The 19,256-nt window shown below is 45.1% G+C and overlaps 1 protein-coding gene across 1 annotated transcript in view; it reads left to right on the top strand.

Annotated features, from left to right (window-relative positions):
• The window catches only part of XNDC1N (XRCC1 N-terminal domain containing 1, N-terminal like), a 305,166-nt gene that overhangs the window by 236,254 nt on the left and 49,656 nt on the right, over positions 1–19,256 (top strand). The window contains exons 16-17 of the mRNA XM_069203429.1: positions 7,942–8,145; positions 13,842–14,006. Coding sequence (XP_069059530.1) covers positions 7,942–8,145; positions 13,842–14,006 — 369 coding nt within the window. The remainder of the gene's footprint in view (positions 1–7,941; positions 8,146–13,841; positions 14,007–19,256) is intronic.

Below are 19,256 nucleotides of genomic sequence, written 5' to 3'. Positions count from 1 at the left end.
ATAAGTAGATGTAAGCGGACTTACCTCCACTCCACTCCATGTGTGTCTTGAGGTATGTAACTGTGGTGCCTAACTGCTCGACCACAAAATGTGGCATTTGGGGTGTCATTTGTGCCTCTGTAATTCCTCTGGGGTTTGCTTGGACTCTTTGCACAGTGTACCTCGTTTTGGTCCCCCATATAAAGAGCCAGCTGCCTATAGGTTCCTCACTCACTAGTGATTTGTGGCCTGCCCTAAACCTCTCAACGTTGAATTCCCACACGGTCTCGACTCAACAGCACTTTCTCCGTTTTGGGGGAATATCTATACCAAAAGGCACTGTCTGTGGACATTCTCATACGAAAGAGATATTCAGTGAGGCCCCCTGGGGTGTTGAAGCTCCCCTCCAAGTCTGCAATGTTAATCCTGTCCACTCTACTCTGATCCAAGCAGAGCCGTGTCTGTTACCCCGGCCCACTTAAAGCCCTGTCATGACGTGTCCTTGAAGGTGCAGGCGAAGTATTTAGCTGCTGTGTGTTTCACGCCTTCCAGTGCTTTAAATGGGCAGGTGCTGTCCGGTACTGAGTACCTGCACTTCTTTAATTTGAAAGGGAGAGTACCTGCACGTCTCAGGAGCAAAGAGGCGCTCTAAGTAGTGAGTACCTGCACTTCTCAGGAGCAAAGAGGCGCTCTAAATACTGAGTACCTGCACTTCTTTAATTTGAAAGGGAGAGTACCTGCACGTCTCAGGAGCAAAGAGGCGCTCTAAGTAGTGAGTACCTGCACGTCTCAGGAGCAAAGAGGCACTCTAAGTAGTGAGTACCTGCACTTCTCAGGAGCAAAGAGGCACTCTAAATACTGAGTACCTGCACTTCTTTAATTTGAAAGGGAGAGTACCTGCACGTCTCAGGAGGAAAGAGGCGCTCTAAGTAGTGAGTACCTGCACTTCCCTCCACTGCTGCATTACACTTAATGGGAGAGTACCGGCCCTTCCCAGGAGCAAACAGGCACTGCAAACAGTGAGTACCTGCACTTCTGTATTTAAAGCACTGACGCCTTCTGTCCTGAGAAACAAATCTACCCGGTTTCTCCAGACACAAGCATTTCTCGTAGTTTGGGCCTCGTCCTGTCTGGAAATGACTCCCAGTGAGTCCCAGTCTTCCCGCTCAGAGGGTGATGTGCGGTCCGGAAGCCCAGGTGTGTGTCAGTCACTCCCCACTGCCTGGCTGTAGTTTAAATGTCCGTCTGTCGTTGACTCACTGATACTACTAGGCAGAGAAATCAGAAATAGCCAAGGTGCAGTAACTTTCCAGTTCGAGACGCTTTTGGGGATCAGACATGAATGCCAGCTTTGTGTCCCTGGTATTACAGGGCGCTACTTTTGCGGAGCACTGAATAATCCACCCATTGCGGTGAAAGCAATAAAAATAATCTAGGCTTTCGCCTTGATTTAAACGTATTTATATTCATTTAAGGTGCTCAATAGGTTGATACAATTCTTCTTCGCTGGTCCTGCTGTAGGCTTCAATGTCATTTAATCCATTTGAGAAAACCGGGTGTTCTCTCTAAGTGAATAAAATAGGGACCACATTTTTAATAGCAACTGTTCTTTCTTTATATTGGGAACTTTGCTTTGCTGTAGTCTTAAAACCTGAAGCACTGCTGCCCTCTTGTGGCCACTTTGAAACACACAGCCGGACCACTGGGAAAGTGCTTATTCAGGAGTACAGCCCAATATATTTAGATAATTGCCAGGCAGGTGCACATCTCCATACATGCCAAAGTCTTAGAACAGGAAAGCGGGAGACTTAAAAAAAATAATCGGGGGAATGTATTTCTCCCATTGACTTCTAGTGAAGCAGCGGAATTTTTCAGGCGGGGACCAAAATAAAGCAATTTTTGGCTGAATAAAATCGGGTCTCTCGTCTGAATCAGGTCTGTTTGCACGTATGCATCTCTGTGCCTTTACTAAAGGCACTGAAGGTTTGCTGCATGGGCGCCAAAGTTCTGAGTGGAGACTGTTATTGAAAAATGCAAAAAAAAAAAAAAAAAAAAATAATATCTGACAAGTGTCACTTTTCTTCGAGGGTTTGGTGTCATTTTTTCCTGTTCGGACCTCCGATCTTTCCCTAGCAGTTCTGCGCAAGAACAAATATGTCCATCCCAAATTGCGGATGATTTCAGTACTTTGACCCACAGCCTAAAACCAGCCAGCTCTCAGCCAAAGGTTTCCACCAGCAGAGTCGGGGGAGGCTTTGCTATTAAACCCTGGTGATTCATCCCACTCGAAAGAGAGTGGGAACTGCAAGCTTGGTGGTCAGGGTATCCCTCCAAATTTGTGGCCGAGTACCATCTCTGCCAAACCCTAAAGTGCGCCCTAAATTATTAGAAAAGAAACGTCTAAATGCAACCAAACATTTCAAATTATTTTTTAAATATACCTTCATCCATGCATCCAATGTGCTTCATTTTGTGCCTTGTAATAACTAAAAGTATTTTCTTTTTAAAAGCATTGGTTTTGGAAATGTATCATAATTAATTTAAACTGCCGGGTAGTTTAGCACAAGGGGACAGGCTTCCCTGACGTAAACGCATGCAGTATATGAAAAGTAGTACAAAACATTATAATTAAGAAATAATTATAATAAAGTTCTCAAACCAGTGTCTTTAAGAAGAATACACTTTATTAAAACTTGCAATTCCCGCACTGTCTTTAGAGTAGGGGGTCTCACCATGTACTCCTGAGAGAAATCTGTTTTCACTTTTTAGGATCAGATTGTTTACCTTTGGAGAAGCCGAGCCACAGATCAGATCCCCAATTTACAGCCCACCCTAGTTTCAATTCAATTCCCTACAGGTGGATATATCCATAATCCATAATCCTACAGGTAGATCTAGCCACAATCCATAATCCTACAAGTGGGTCTATCTATAACCCATAATCCTTTGGTGGCTCTGTAAACAACCCATAATCCTACAGGTGGTTCTATCCATAACCCATAATAATACAGGTGGGTCTATCCATAACCCATAATCCTAGGTGTCTCTGTGAATAACCCATAATCCTCCAGGTGGTTCTATCCATAACCCATAATCCTACAGGTGGGTCTATCCATAACACACAATCCTAGGTAGCTCTGTGAATAACCCATAATCCTCCAGGTGGTTCTATCCATAGCCCATAATCCTACAGGTGGTTCTATCCATAACCCATAATCCTACAGGTGGATCTATCCATAACCCATAATCCTACAGGTGGATCTTCCCATAATCCTGATGCAAAATGCTAGAGCAGGTTTGGTTCAGAACAATTTTTGTCCACTTTATTACATTTTGATGCACACAATAAATGACAAATAATTAGCCAAGATGTAGTTGCCAAAGGCATTGAAGGTTAGAAATTACTAGGCCTCTAATATTAAATCCAAAAGCACTCAAGTAGAACTAATACATAAAATATTGCAAACCATCAATCTACTGCACAGAAAGGAAGAAGAGCAAAAGGTACAGGAAAACTAACAAATGAGACAACAGGCAAGTGAGGTAATACTTGAGTATATATTTACACTCCAAGAAATTAAGGCAAGTAACAACGTGCAGGCAGCAAGGGTTTGTAAATAGCCAGGTTACATTTTAAAGCAGCTGAACTATATACCATAGCATTTCTAGAGGGTCGTCGGTATGCTGGCCTTTCTACAAAGCCACATGTGAACACAGGTCAAGGATCCAGACATCCTCTGAGGGACCACAAGTACTTTTCTGTACTCTCGAAATGTTTTCTTTGTCACTAAAAGTGCAGTCCTATCAAGCATCCACCTACCGGTAGTGCGAACAGCATCGGGTCAGAGAAATGACACAGGTATTTTGCTTTCACAAAGTTATAGCTCAACAGCCTCTAAACATCTAAAGTATGAACAGATCTCTCTGGAGGACACAGAGGATCAATGAGTAAGAAGGCCAGAAATTGGATTATTTGAGTCAATTTAAAATCTGAATTGACTTTGGGCTGAAGTGGAGGATAAGTCCTTAAATATACTTTACCGTAGTTCAAAACAAAATAAGGTTTTTCCGTGCACTGAGCCCGAAGCTCAGAAATGCCTTTCTCAGCATTAGATTTTCCATGAACACCATTGCCCAGGAGACATGCTCAAGGTCTGAGCTGTTCTTAGGATGGAGAGAGACTTCATTCAATTGGACAATACAATTTTCAATCCCAATGAGAAGGTCGCATACCTGAACTCATATCACCCTGCACTTGGTTTGTGGTTGCCTCAGAGTGACCAACAGCTCTAATATATTATTTCTGAAGGAAAAAGTAGGTGCTGCTTTAAGCTCATGTATGGTGGTTAAAACCCTTGAAGAAAGAAATACAACTGTTGTACATTTAAACATGCTGAATGTGTACTTTTTCAACACGCTGTCAGTGCTCCTGCACCGATCATTCATCTTACCTGCCTGAACACTCATGTTCTTTCTCCGGGTACCCGTGTTGTTGCACAATATCAGTGGGTCACCCCAAGGGCTCTGTCCATTTACCATCTCACAGTCAGCACTGTCCCAGGTTACATTCTCTCTTTTAGGGCCAGATGTACAATCCTTTTTGCACGTTGCAAACAGCGAATTTAGCTGTTTGCGACGTGCAAAAAGCACATCGCGATGCCCCATCCCCGTTTTGTGAGTCAGCAAAACGGGACTGCGAGTCGCAATTAGGAAGGGGTGTTCCCTTCCTAATTGCGAGTCGCAGCGCGATGCTGTATTGTTTTGTGACCGCGAACGCGGTCGCAAAGCAGTCGCAGTTACCAGCAGTGTCACGCTGGTGCTAACCCATGCGCAAAAGGGAGGGGCCGCATGGGACAGATTCCCCTTAGTGAATGGCATTAAAAACATTTTTTCAGAGCAGGCAGTGGTCCTATTGACCGCTGCCTGCTCTGAAAAAATGAAACGAAAATGTTTCATTTTTTAGTTTTGTAATGCATCTCGTTTTCCTTTAAGGAAAACGGCTGCATTACAAAAAAAAAAAAAAACTGCTTTATTTAAAAGCAGTCACAGACATGGAGGTCTGCTGTCTCCAGCAGGCCACCATCCCTGTGAGTGCCGCCACTCGCAAGGGGGTTGCTAATTGCGACCCACCTCATTAATATTAATGAGGTGGGCCTTTGCGACCCCCTTGCGAGTCGCTGATGGTGTCAGGGACACCATCCTACATTCTGGATTGCGAGTCGCAATCCAGATTTTTCCTACATCTGGCCCTTGGTGTCTTAGACCAGTGCTTCCCAACCGTTTGACTTCTGTGGACCCCCAGTTTAGCATTACTGGAAAAGGGGACCCCCACTGAATCATTACTGGGATCTGGGGACCCCGCTGAATCTTTACTGAAAGCTGGGGACCTAATCTGTTAATATTATTTAATTTTCTAAGAAGTCGCGGACCCCCTGGGGAGGCTTCACGGACCCCCAGGGGTCCCCGGACCACACGTTGGGAGCCACTGGACTAGACCATCTATTCCCTGATAACACACACGTCCTTCCCCTTCACCCGTTCCTCCAGGCCTAGTTCACCAACTGCCCCACTGCAATGTGAAATTGGATTGCCCTTCTCTAACTTTTGCACAACAACCAAAATCGAAAATCTCTAGTTTTAGCATGCATCGTGTGTATATTGCTTTCCCCTTGGAAACTCTTTCGTGACTCACATCATCTGTTCACAGAGACATGTACCTGTACTACTTCAATCCTTCAACTTTACCCCCACTACCCTCAAATAACAGAATCTGCTTCCACCTTTCTTCATAGACACTCCTCAAACATCTAGGGCCTGATTTACAAAGGTAACTTACACGGTTGAGTAATTTACACTTTTTAGTAAACTTACTACTTTTTGTCTATTCACAAAGTCCATGTGTAAATTTAACATACACTTGGATTTTGTCAATAGCCAAAAAGTTGTAAAGTTACTGAAAAGTGTGAGGTACTCAAAAGTGTATACCCGCAAGGACCTTCAATTTAATGGATGCATGGAAATCATGCTTTTTGGAATGAATTTCCACTCAGATTTTGTGAATAGCCAAAAAGGAGTAAACTTATTGAAAAGTGTAAATGACTCAAAAGTGTGAGTTCTCTTTGGGATTTGTGTGAAACAAACTAGATATTTGCACCAGCCAAACAAATGTGGATGTTTTCAAGCCCCAAAAGACATTTAAATGGGATGTCTTCTAGTCCAACAATGACAATCAATTGAGGCCTTTTCAGAATCAGTGATTGCAACACACTCGAGAACTTTCCAACAGCAGAACAAAAACATGACTACCCTGCTTTAATAAGGATAACAAGGAGAGTGAATCAGGATGTTTCTAGTGCAAAGAAGACTTGTCCAAACGAGGAATTTCCTAGCCCAGAGGATGCAAACAAAGAAGCCTGTTTCTATCTTAAAGAGAACAAACATGTAAGAACTCTTCTAGCACGAAGAGGGCAAACAAATAAGGGTGTTTCTAGCCCAAGGTGGGCATGCAGGGAGATTCATCGTAATCCAAATATCTTAAATATATTAATGCCAGATTATCATACTTTCATGCAGCGCAACACAGCAAGGCATGTTGCTGCGCTGCGTGAAAGGGCAGGAATGCGCTGTATTTAACATATACAGGCCATTCCTCTCCTTTCCTTGAGCTGGCACACTTTTGGCTGGCTAGCGCCAATGGGGGCACCCATGTGTCATGGTGCAAGGGTGCCTGCGTTGCAGGCAGAATCGTTCTTGAGCAGGAAGGGACATCTTCCTGCACAAAAAGAAGTGACACTTTCCTGCACAAAACAATCCAAAGAGGCTTTTTCCTCTATATATATAGATTGCAGCACACGTAGAAAGAGGCAACAATAAGGAGAAATAAAGATGTGTCTCCTCGTTACACCTCCCCTGCGGAGAATGTGCCAAAATCCAAATGTGGATGCATGGGAACACGCACGCTCCGTCCATGGAACACCAGAGTGGGCCAGAGTAACTCGAGGCAGCGATCTGCACTGCCTTGCATTATGCCAGATTTATCAAGGCATGCATGGCCATGCAAGGTGACCTTGCGTGGCTTGGCAAAGCTGACTTTAGTGCTGCATCGGCCCTGAGCACAAGTGTGACACAACACTATGATAAATCCGTCCTGAAACGTATCCCAGCCAAAAGAGGGCAAACAAATGAGAACTCTTCTAGCAAAAAGATGGCACAAAATGAGATGTTTTCTAAACGCAATAGTGCAAATAAACACAAACTTTGGTATTCCAGGTGGACAAGCAAATAGTACCTTTTCTAGGCAAAAGATAGCAAATTAATCTAAAATTTTCTAGCCCTAAGAGGGCATAGGTTGCAGACACTGATAGAGTTATGCAATAGGGATACAGACCTATTTATGTAGAAAATAGCTGAAGTACAACCATTGGAGAAAGACAGACTTATTGTTGCTTTAGACATGTCACAAAGGTAACTTATAATATTGAGTAATTAACACTATTGAGTTTATTTCTTTTTGGCTAATCATACAATCTGAGTGTAAATTACTCTACAACTTTACCTTGCATGTGTCCTCCAAATTGAAGGGCCTGACGGCTATCCACATTTGAGTGATTTACATTATTTAAGTAAGTTTTCTACCTTTTAGTTATTTACAAATTCCAAGTGTAAGTTGCAGTTATGGAACAAATGTAGACCTGGATTTTGTGAATAACCAAAAAAACAGTGAACTTGTAAATGTGTGCATTACCTTTGTGAAATGGGCCCTGTGAGTTTAAGCACTGCCTCAGTGAACATAACATATGTTCTCATCTTCGAGACTCTTAGGGAGGGAACTTATCAATATTAGAGGAAGATCTAGATGTCATAATAGGGAGAAGGACTCTACAAGTCCTGCACTGCCGCAAGGGAGACTTACATTAGAACTCATATTGCTGGTTTGCTTGTCCCTGGTTTTTTCTCTTGAAGCCGGAGTACCTGAGTCTAGAAGACCTGTGCCAGGAATTTGCTGTTGAGCTGTTGGGCATGTGTCGAAACCAGAGTGAAGTTACCGCTGTCCTGAATGACTGCGGAGACGACAGCGACGAGGATGAGCTGGACAACCAAACTTTTGAAGAAGGCATTCCCAACCTAGTGAGGCTGAGGCTGGCGGTGAACCACAACCAGAAACGGGTAAGGACTCCCAACTCCATTCGTCTATGTGTTTCAGACATTGTGGTTTATCTCTATAATAAAGCATCATATATGAACAGGGTAGTCATCTGAAGTGATATGGGTAAAATAATTTATTTATACAGGGACAGTTGGAATTAGAAGAAAAGGACAATAACAGAGACAATCCTTGTAAATGTGGGCTGTGGTGTCTTGGTAACATCATAGTAATATCCCAGTCTGACAAGATGAGATAAGGTGTGACTTTACATGTAATGGACGTACATGGAAAGGCCTTACAGTGCCTTATAGTACTCCATCTTAGGATGAACAGTGACCAGCAGTTATGTTATTTTGGTAGTCAATGGGTTGTACAAAGTACATTATGCATGGACTGTAGTTGGTGCTAAATTATCTGAGGCTCCAAAGCAAGTGAGAATCTAAGTTCACTGACAGATCATCAAAGGAAAAAAGTCACAGGGCTTGGGTCAAAACGTAGGCAGTGAGTACACACGCTTATCTAGAGCACTTCACATATTCCACATCTTCACGTGCACAGGTTTCATAAAACGGAGAAATAAATCTGTCTGACATAAGTAAAAACATGAAAGTTGAGATTGTGTTCTTTAGTGACACTGGCTGCATTTGGATACAATTATTGAAAATTAACATGAAAGGGAGTTAGATAGGGAAAGAGGGACAGAAAGAGAGAGAGAAAGGGAGATGAAGAAAGGGGTAGAGGATGTGAGAGAGAGGAGGGATAGTGACACAGAGAGAGATGGTGCGAGGGTGAGAGGGAGATAGTGACAGAGAATGAAAGAGAAAGAGAAAGAGAAAGAAAGGGAGCTGGGCAGAAGATGCAAGAGGAAGGGGAAAGAGAGTTAAAGCAAGGGGTTCATGCACAATGTTGTCCTCAGTGATGTTGTTTTAGATGTCATCAGTGATTTTATCAATGATGTCATGAAACATGGCATATATGTTTGTGTGTCTGTATGTCTGTGTGTGTGTGTGTCTGTGTGTGTGTGGGGGGTGTCTGTGAGTGAGAGTTTTACAAAAATGGTGTCTATACCACTTCAGCCTGTTAACTATCCATGAGTCATTCTTTGGGCGATTGGATTTCCATATCACTCAATCAATCAATCAGTCAATCAGAGCTTTGTAAATTGCGGCTAATCACCCATAGCGTCTCAAGGCGCTGTTTGTGTGTGTGCTGCTCAGGTGAAGAACCAGGTCTTGAGGTCCTTCCTGAACTGCTTCAGTGATGCGTCTGCCTGAGCTTGAGAGGTAGCGAGTTCCATGTCCGGGCTGCGAGGTAGGAACGGATCTTCCTCCTGTCGGAGGCTGGCCTGGTTTGTAGTGGGTACCTAAGGTCCTTACACCTAACACCAGGTCCAGTTGTCCCTTATTAGTAAATTGTAGTCAGTGTTCTAGTAGCTTAGGCTGTCTAGAGGTAGCTGTAGCAGAGCAGTTTAGGCTCAACTAGGAGACAAGAAAAGCTCCTGCAATAACACTATAGTTACACAGTACTTATACACAATAAAAGACAATACTCAGTGTTACCAAAAATAAAGGTAATTTATGGCCAAATATATCTTGGAGGCAATACTCCTTCTGGAGGTAAGTATTATACACAATATATACACTAGTAACCAAAATCAGGTAAGTAAACAGTCATAGAATAGTGCAAACAGTAGGAAATACAATAGAATACAATGGGCCTAGGGGCAACACAAACCATATACTAAAATAGTGGAATGCGAATGTCAAATTCCCCCCTAGGCAAGTGAAGTGTGTAGAAGGGTGCTGGGAGTGTAGGAAAACACCAAAGGTAAGTAAAATACCCCACCCCAGAGCCCAAGAAAGCAGGAGTAAAGTACAACAAGTTTTCTCAGGACACACTACAAGTCGTGATAAAGAATTTTGCAAGAACCAAGCAAGACTGCAAGCAACAAACGATGGATTCCTGGACCTGAAGACCTGTGGAGAGAGGAGACCAAGTCCAGAAGTCGAAGAGGAGTCCAGGAATGACAGGAGCCCCTTGCCAACCTAGAAGAAGGTGCAAAAGTGGATTCTCCGGTCAGAAGAAAAGTACATAAGAGCACCAAAGAAGATGGCTGTGGGTTCCTGCATGGTGCAGGAGATGTCCCACATCAAGTTGTTGGATGCAGGCTGTTTGCATCGCTGGATTCCGCCAACAAACCTTGGTTCAAGCAAGTACGCGGTTTGTGTCAAAAAGGAGCTGCCTGGACCCCGAAGGGACCTGGGGGTCTCAGCTCAGACTGAGGAGACAGAGGGGGCTATCAGCACTTCAGAGAGCCCTCAGAAGACCAGGTAGCACCCACGGGAGTCCCAGAACATGGGGACAAAGAAGTTACAAAGTGCGGTTGTCGCACGGCTACACTGGAAGGTCCCACGCCGCCGGTAAACAACTCAGGGAGCTGTGCGTCGCAGCATAGAATGCTGGGGACCCGGGCTACGCTGGGTATGAAGAACTTTTGGTAGAAGTGCACAGAAGCCTAAGGAGCTCCAGATGACGTGGTGCACAGGGGTACTGTCGCAGCACGGGGAGGCAAGCTCTTACCTCCACCAAATTTGGACAGCTGGACCTTTGGACAGTTTGGGTCACTTTGGTCCACCACCTGTGTTCTAGGAAGCATGCTCGTCATCAGGAGAAGAGTCCCAGAGTACCGGTTGTCATCGCAGAAGGGTGCCTGCAAAAGCAGGGAAGTGACTCCGTCACTCCACAGGAGATTTCTTCAGTTCTCCTGGTGCAGGGTGAGCGTGCACACCTTGGAAACTGTTGTAAATGCTGGCTGGAGCTGAAGTTGCAGGTCACAAGAGTCGTCCTGGATACTTTGTTGCAGTTACAGGGGTTCCTGGAGCAGTTTGTGGTTGATCCGACGGTCAGAAGCTGAAGCAGAGGATGCAGAGGAGTCCTGGAGGAATCTTGCAAACCGAATCTGAGGAAACACCCAGAGGAGAGACCCTAAATAGCCCTGAGAGGGGGATTGGCTACCTACCCAGGTATGCACCTATCAGGAGGGGTCTCTGACGTCACCTGCTGGCACCAGCCACTCAGAGGTCTCCAGAGGGCCCCCACACCTTGGAATCCAAGATGGCTAATGCCAGGGACACTCAGGAGGAGCTCTGGGCACCACCGCTGGGGTGGTGATGGACAGGGGAGTGGTCCCTCTCCTTTCCTTTGTCCAGTTTAACGCCAGATCAGGGACTGTGGGTCCCTGAACCGGTGTAGACTGGATTATGCAAGGAGGGCACCATTTGTGCCCTTCAAAGCATTTCCAGAGGCTCTGGGAGGATACCCCTCCCATGCCTGTAACACCTATTTCCAATGGGAGAGGGTGTAACACTATCCTCCCAAAGGAAATACATTGTTCTGCCTTCCTGGGATTGAGCTGCTCAATCCCCAGGAGGGCAGAAACCTGTCTGTGAGGTGGCAGCAGCTTGGGCTGCAGTGGAAACCTCAGAGAGCTGGTGTGGCAGTGCTGGGGGTCCATGGTGGAGGCCCCAGGTTGCATGGGATTGGCCCTGAATACCAAATTTTGATTGGGGGTCAATTCCATGATCTTAGACACCTCACATGGCCATATTCAGAGTTACCATTGTGAAGCTACATATATGTAGTGCACGCTTACAATGGATTCCCCGCACTCACGAAGTCCGGGGAATTGGCCCTGGACAACGTGGGGGCACCTTTGCTAGTGCAAGAGTGCCCTCACACACAGTAACTTTGTAGCTAGCCTTCAGTAAATGAAGGTTAGACATATAGGTGACTTATAAGTTACCTGGTGCAGTGAAAAATGGCTGTGAAATAGTGTGTGTACTATTTCACTCAGGATGGAGTTGCAGTCCTGATGAAAGGTTTGTATGAGCCTCTTATGGGTGGCAAAAGAAATGCTGCAGCCCATAAGGGTCTCCTGGAACCCCAATGCCCTGGGTACATAGGTACCATATACTAGAGACTTATAAGGGGGGTCCAGTGTGCCAATCAGAATTGGAATATGCAGTCACTAAAGTGTAGTGACAAATTTGGTAAGTAGAGAGAGCATAAGCACTGGCGTTCTGGTTAGCAGAACTTCAGTGACACAGTCAAGCATACTGACAACACATGTAGGCCACAAACTATGCGCACTGGGGTCCTGGCTAGCAGGATCCCAGCGAGACAGGCAAAACACACTGACAAACAGGCAGAAATTGGGGGTAACATGCCAAGAAAGATGGTACTTTCCTACACCTCCTGCTGTGCTTTTCCGGATCTTGGGGACGACTGGAAGGGCGAGCTGGGAAGAACGGCGACTTCTGCCCAAATCCAAAAATTTATTGGCCACAGAATTGGGAAATAGCAAAGAAAGAAACATCCCTGAGACAGCTATCAAACTAGACTGCATGTTTTACATTTGTAACAGAGAGGCCAAAACCCCCACTGTCATCAGTTCCCATCGGTGAAATGTGCCTGCACATCCAATGCGGGGATTTGTGCTTTATGTTTTGGTCATTGGTTCCATTTCTGGCGAGTCGACTCACCCTGGGTGCCATTGATGGTTTTATTGCACAGTTTTTATACCATTACAACATAAATCCCACACTGCTTTTATACATGCAATTAAGAATATTATGTATAGCCTTTTATAACATCCCAACACTTAATATGCTTGCAACATTTAAAAATCATCTATTTGTGGATCCAAGCTTTGGCAAAGCCAGTTGGTTTGGAGTTGGCTTCCAGCCTTTTGTCTTTGTCAACGCTTTGCTTTGTTATGTCAAGGTTTTTGTAAACTTCACTGATGGGGGACCTGCTGTGCCTTCACCAATATTAAAAAAACACTGTCTAAAAGCAAGAATATTGTTTGGTCTAAGAGATGCATTTTCATAGCAGTCCCTCCACTGAGGTAAACAACTTTGTGTGTGGCTGTGCTGCTTGTAAAGAGTAGAATTCTGCATTCACAATGAAGCAGCCAGTGGGTGAAGCGGGCTGGCCCATGGCCCCACGGTCTATGATGTAAAAAGCGGAAGAAATATTTGAATGACACAACAACAGACCGAGGGATGAACAGACTGGCTGAACGCCCTTATAAGTAAGCATATCAGATATATAATTTTAGTAAAATCAAAAGGTCATGGATAACCTCGGACCTAAAAATGGATCATGTGAATAAGATTACACACTACTACATAAACAAACTGCTTTTGTTGAAGTCCTCTTTAGGTTCCCTTAACACATTCCATACAAAACAATCCCAGCTTCAGCCTCAAAAACAAAGTCCTGGTGGTGTCTATAACTGGAAGGGACCAGATAAAGTCAAATGGAAGGTAACTCTCAGCATGAACGTGTGCTCTACAAATACACCTGTTATGTAATGACAAGGGCCTTACTCCAGCAGGCTGGCATGGTAACACTGCCCCTTGACTTCAGTGGGGTCAGTTCCTCTGCACACATTCCCCATTCCCAAAAAGATGCTGTCCATCTCCGGAGGTCAGTGAAATCACCCCTTAAAACACCTGACTTCACCCTCGTTGGAGACTCATCAGGTTGGGAGATCGGTATATTAATGCAAAGGAGGTCGATGTACAGTCCATAATGACGTAGGTGATTGATGAAAGATTCTTTAAAGACTGTGTTGTGTTTCTGACCAGAGATATTGTGGCGGCCTGGGCTGCAGGGATGGCCTCTTCTGTTTACGTTTCTCTTCTGTGTCTAGTTTGTAGCTCATCCGATCTGCCAGCAGGTGCTCTCATCAATCTGGAGCGGGAAGCTGACGGGCTGGCGGGGCAGTAACACCATCTGGAAGATATTAATCTCATGCGTCATCTTCCTCACCATGCCCTTGCTGTGCCTCGTGTACTGGATTGCGCCAAAATCGAAGGTCAGTATGGGCCAGATGTAGCAAAGGTTTTTACCCATTCTGTGTCTATGGGAAAAAGTGTTCGTACATGTGGCCCTATGTCTCCTAGACTAGGACTGTGAGAGGGCTGATGTGTCTGCACAACCCCTGCCCTGAAAATGGCTGCTATGCAGAAAATCAAAAAGGAAATGTGGCTACTTCTTGTAATCATGTATTGCTGGTGATCTGTTCTGATCAGCAGGGGCCGCGCCATGTTCTCACTCTGCGTCCACACATAGATGCAGAGGGAGCCGCGCGGCCTCTGTTTCAAGAATCACTCAATAGAGTGGAGTAAGTGGCATGCAGTGGCATAAAGGGAGTTGCGTAGAGCGTCGTAGAGTGGAGTAGTGTAGAGTTTAGTGGCATGGAGTGGTATAGTGTGGCATAAATAGAGTGTCATTGAGTGAAGTAGGGTTTAATGGAGTAGAGAGTCATAGAGCAGAGTGTCCTACAGTGAAGTGGCGAAAAGTGGTGCAGAGTAGATTGGCATAGAGTGCAGTGGCTCAGAGTACAGTGGCTTAGAGTGCAGTGACTTAGAGTGCACTGGTTTTGATTAAAGTGGTATAGAGTGCATTGACATAAAGTGCAGTGGTGTAGAGTAAGTAGAGTGCCATAGAGTAGCAGTGCAGAGTAGAGTAGAGTGGAGTGGCATAGAGTGCCATGGTGTAGAGTGGATTGGCACATGGGTGCAGTGGCGTAGAGTGGATTGTTTCAGAGTAGAGTAAAGTTGTGCAGGGTAAAACAGAGTGGTGCAGGATAGAGTGCAGAGGTGTAGTGCAGAGTTGCATAGAGTGTAGTGGTGCAGAGTAAATTACAGTGGTTTAGAGCGTAGTGGCGTAGAGTGCACTGGTGTGCAAATGAGTGGTGCAGAGTAAAGTGCAATGACGAAGAGTACAGTGGTGTGGAGTAGTGTAGAGTTCAGTGGCAGGGAGTGCCCTCTTGCAGAGGAGAGTGATTTAGAGTGCATTGGTGTAGAGTGCATCGGCATAGATTGTAGTGGTGTAGGGTGCTGTAGAGAGCAGCGGCATACAGTACAGGTGCAGAGAAGAATAGAGTAGCCTAGAGTGGAGTGACGTAGAGCTCAGTGGTGTAGAGTGGCGTAGTGTGCAGTGGGTAAAGTGCAGCGGTACAGAGTAGTTGGCACTTGAGTGCAGTGGCGTACAGTGCATTGGTTTTGAGTAAAGTTGTGTAGAATACATTGTTTAGAGTACATTGGGTTGAGTGCAGTAGTTTAGAGTAGACTGGCTTAGAGCACAGTGGCGTGGTGTGGTGTGGTGTAGAGTGGCACAGCATAGAATAGAGTGGCATAGAGTGCAGTGATGTAGAGTAGATTGTTTCAGAGTAGAGTGAAGTGGCATAAAGTGCCGCTGGGTAGAGTGGAGTGGCTTATGGTGGAGGCATGAAGTGCATTGGCATGGAGTGGAGGGGTGCGGAGTAAAGTGGCCTAGACTGGAGTGGTGTGGAATGCAGTGGCAAAGAGTGCAGTGGTGCATAGTGAAGTAGAGTGTATTGGCATAGAATACAGTGGTGCAGAGTATATTACAGAGGTGTAGAGTAATGTGTCATAGACCGTAGTGGCAAAGAGTGCAGTGGTGCACAGCAGCTGAGAGTGGCGTAGAGTGCAAAGTCATAAAGTGGTTTAGAGTAGAGTGGGACAGTGCCATAGAGTGCAGTGGCATAGACTGCAGTGGAGCAGAGTAGAGTGTCACAGACGAGAGTGGTGGAGAGTTCAGTGGCTGAGAGTGCAGTCTTGCAGAGTAGAGTGTTGAAGAGTGCAGTTGCATAGAGTAAAGTGGTGCATACAGCAGTGGTATAGATTACACTGGGGCAGATGTAAACAAAAAAATCAAGATTTTTATTGTGAACTTTTCTTGACTGTAGGTAGCACATATGCTTTGGAAAAAGCAGCAAGATGTGGACATATGGCACTAGGAGAAGATCATTCACAGTCCATATTCTACTACAATCTATACAGCAGGACACCCACTTTTAGTGTCTAAAAAATCTGTATAACCCATTTAAAGGTACACGAAGAGTGGGATATGACCACCATGTGAGGGGCAGCTCTCTCCCTTTTTGGCCCACCTCAATACATGGTTTATGTTGCTTGGTCCTGAAGAAGGTGGATTATCACTAGTCTTTATCCACCGAAACAAACGTTGACTGCTTTTACTGGGACATCTCAGCCCACAACACCACAACAGCAGAAATCGAGACCCTTTTTTCCAATTGTAATCTGTAGTGTATGTTAGATGTGGTTGGAATGCGAATGTGTGGACTAAATGAGAGGAAGTGTGTGTTGTGTGCATGAACAAGAAAGTGGAGCGCGATATGGGTTTGTAAAAATCACCATTGGAGATACAACCGATATGCTTCTGCAAAATCTTTTTCTGTGAATGTACTTGAAAATGCATAAATGAATCCTTTGGTATTTTCTCTACTAATGGGGTCTTGCTGAATCGGAAGAACACATGGAATTTTTTGTAAATAATGTTTGCACAGCATGGTAGGTTATACCCATTAAGTTGAATAAAATTTAAATAATAAAACAATTAATTCAATATATATATATATTGAATATTGTTGGTGGTCAGGCCATTCAGCACTCAGAGCTTTCCTAAAAAGTATACAGGTCATATGGGATTTTTGTATTTGATCAGACTTGAGTTGTCTACAGTTCATACCTAAACAGAACACATTCTTGTTTGGTCAGCTCTTGGATGATGGGTGAAGGAGACTGACTGAGTATCCCTACTCTATAGAAAGTCAAAATGTGGCTTTGGCTAAATTAATTCTCTACTGAAAGATAGACAATTATTTGCTTCTGTATTCACTGTCAGAGGCGTAGCTTCAAAAGGGGCGGTGGGGGGAGTGTTTGAAGTATTACACCCTCCTAATAAATTTCTTTTTTGATGAATAGTTGGGTACTGGTGCTTTCAGCATGATTTTTTTACATACACCCAGACAAAAACGCACATATGCTCCATCCTAGTTTTTTAAAGTCCTCAAACATATTGGTTATTTTACAAAATATTGTGTTTTCTCTCTTACTACTCCTACCAATCCACATTCCTCTCCCTTTCCACTGCCCCATACGCCCCTCTCATGCACCCCATCTGTCTTATAATTTATTTAAACATTATATGCCAGCCTGATTGTCGGAAAATCTGAGGCTCACCCCCCCAATCTTAGTGACTAAACTACCCCCACAGTTCCTTGCATGTATGTTTGAAACAAGTCTGGTTCTTTAGTAAGACTGGGTAAAGCAGCTGTTGCTCGCGCTGCCACCAGGTAGTACACAATTACTAACAATCATTGGCAAAGGCAAAACTTGACCTATTGCCTTTGGCAATGGGGTTGGGGTGGTGAACAGGGGTGCTGTTGGGGTGGTGAATGGCAGGGCAAGTGCCAGTGTGAGAAACCGGCAGCCCAGAAATAGAGGGCAAGAAACAAGCAGAGCACTGGCAGAGAGGCACTATTAGAGGGCGACAGACGGGCAGAGAGGCATAAACAGAGGGCTTGTAACAGGCAGAGAGGCTCAAGTCGAGGGTAAGAAACGGCCAGAGAGGCACAAACAGAGAGCAAGAAATGAGTTGAAAAGCGCAAACAGTGAAAGAAATGAGCAGAAAGGCACCAACAGAGGGCAAGAAACAAGCAGAAAATGGGCAGAGAGGCACAAAGAGAGGGCAAAAAACTAACAGAAAACAGGCGCAGATGCACAAAGAGAGGGGGAGAAACAGGCAGAGTGGCACAAAGGGGGGAAGAAACAGACAGAGAGGTACAAACATAGGGCAAGTAATGAGCAGAAAAGTGAAACAGATGGCAAAAACAAGCAAGAAATGAGCAGAGAGGCACAAACGGAGGGCACGATACAAGCAGAAAACAGGCAGAGATGCACAAACAGAGGGTCAGAAACGGGCAGAGAGGCACAAACAGAGGGCAAGTAACTGTCAGAGACGCACAAACAGAGCGCAAGAAACAGGCAGACAGGCACAAATCTATGGCAATAAATGGGCAGAGAGGCAAAAACAGAGGGCAAGAAACGAGCAGATAGGCAGAAACAGTACAAAAAATTAGCAGAAAGGCACAAACAGAGGGCAAGAAGCGAGCAGAAAAAAGGAAGAGAGGAACAAACAGAGGGCTAGAAATGAGCAAAAAAGGCACAAACAGAGGGCAAGAAATGAGCAAGCAGAGAGGCACAGAGGGCAAGAAACGGGCAGAGAAGCCCAAATCGAGGGCAAGAAATGGGCACAAAGGCACAAAAAGGGGGCAAGAAATGGGCAGAGAGGCAGAAACAGAAGGCAAGAAACAGGCAGAGAGACACACACATCAAGGGCAAGAAATGGACAGAGAAGCACAAACAGCAAGAAACAAGCAGAAAATGGGAAGAGAGACAGAAACAGAGGGCGAGAAACTGGAAGAGAGGCAGAAACAGAGTGCAAGAAATGAGCAGAAAGGCAGAAACAGAGGGCAAGAAGCGAGCAGAAAGTAGGAAGAGAGGCACAATCAGAGGGCAAGAAATGAGCAGAAAGGCACAGAGGGCAAGCAACGAGCAGAAAGGCACCAACAGAGGGCAATAAACGACCATAGAGGCACAGAGGGCAAGAAATGGGCAAGCAGAGAGGCACAAACAGAGGGCAAGAAACGGGCAGAGGGGCCCAAATTGTGTGCAAGAAATGGGCAGAAAGGCACAAACTAAGGGCAAGAAATGGGAAGAGTGGCAGAAACAGAAGGCAAGAAACCGGTAGAAAGGCACAAATCAAGGGCAAGAAACGGACAAAGAAGCACAAACAGAGGGCAATAAACAACCAGAAAATGGGGAGAGGCACAAACAGAGGGCAAGAAACTGGAAGAGAGGAACAAATAGAGGGCAAGAAACAGGCAGAGAGGCACAAACAGAGGGCAAGCAACGAGCAGAAAGGCAAAAACAGATGGCAAAAACAAGCAGAAAATGGGCAGAGAGGCAGAAACAGAGGGCAAGAAAAAGGCAGAGAGGCACAAATCGAGGGCAAGAAATGAGCAGAGAGGCACAAACAGAGGGCAAGAAACGAGCAGAAAACAGGCAGAGATGCCCAAAAAGAGTGTACGAATTGGGCAGAGAGGCACAAACAGAGGGCAAGTAACTGTCAGAGAGGCACAAACAGAGGGCAAGAAACAGGCAGACAGGCACAAATCTAGGGCAATAAACAGGCAGAGAGGCAGAAACAGAGGGCAAGAAACGAGCAGATAGGC

This window comes from Pleurodeles waltl, chromosome 8 (genome assembly GCF_031143425.1).
Source record: "Pleurodeles waltl isolate 20211129_DDA chromosome 8, aPleWal1.hap1.20221129, whole genome shotgun sequence".
NCBI lineage: Eukaryota > Metazoa > Chordata > Amphibia > Caudata > Salamandridae > Pleurodeles > Pleurodeles waltl.
The sequence above is the reverse complement of the archived record's forward strand: the minus strand, read 5'-3'. Positions and strand labels throughout refer to the sequence as shown.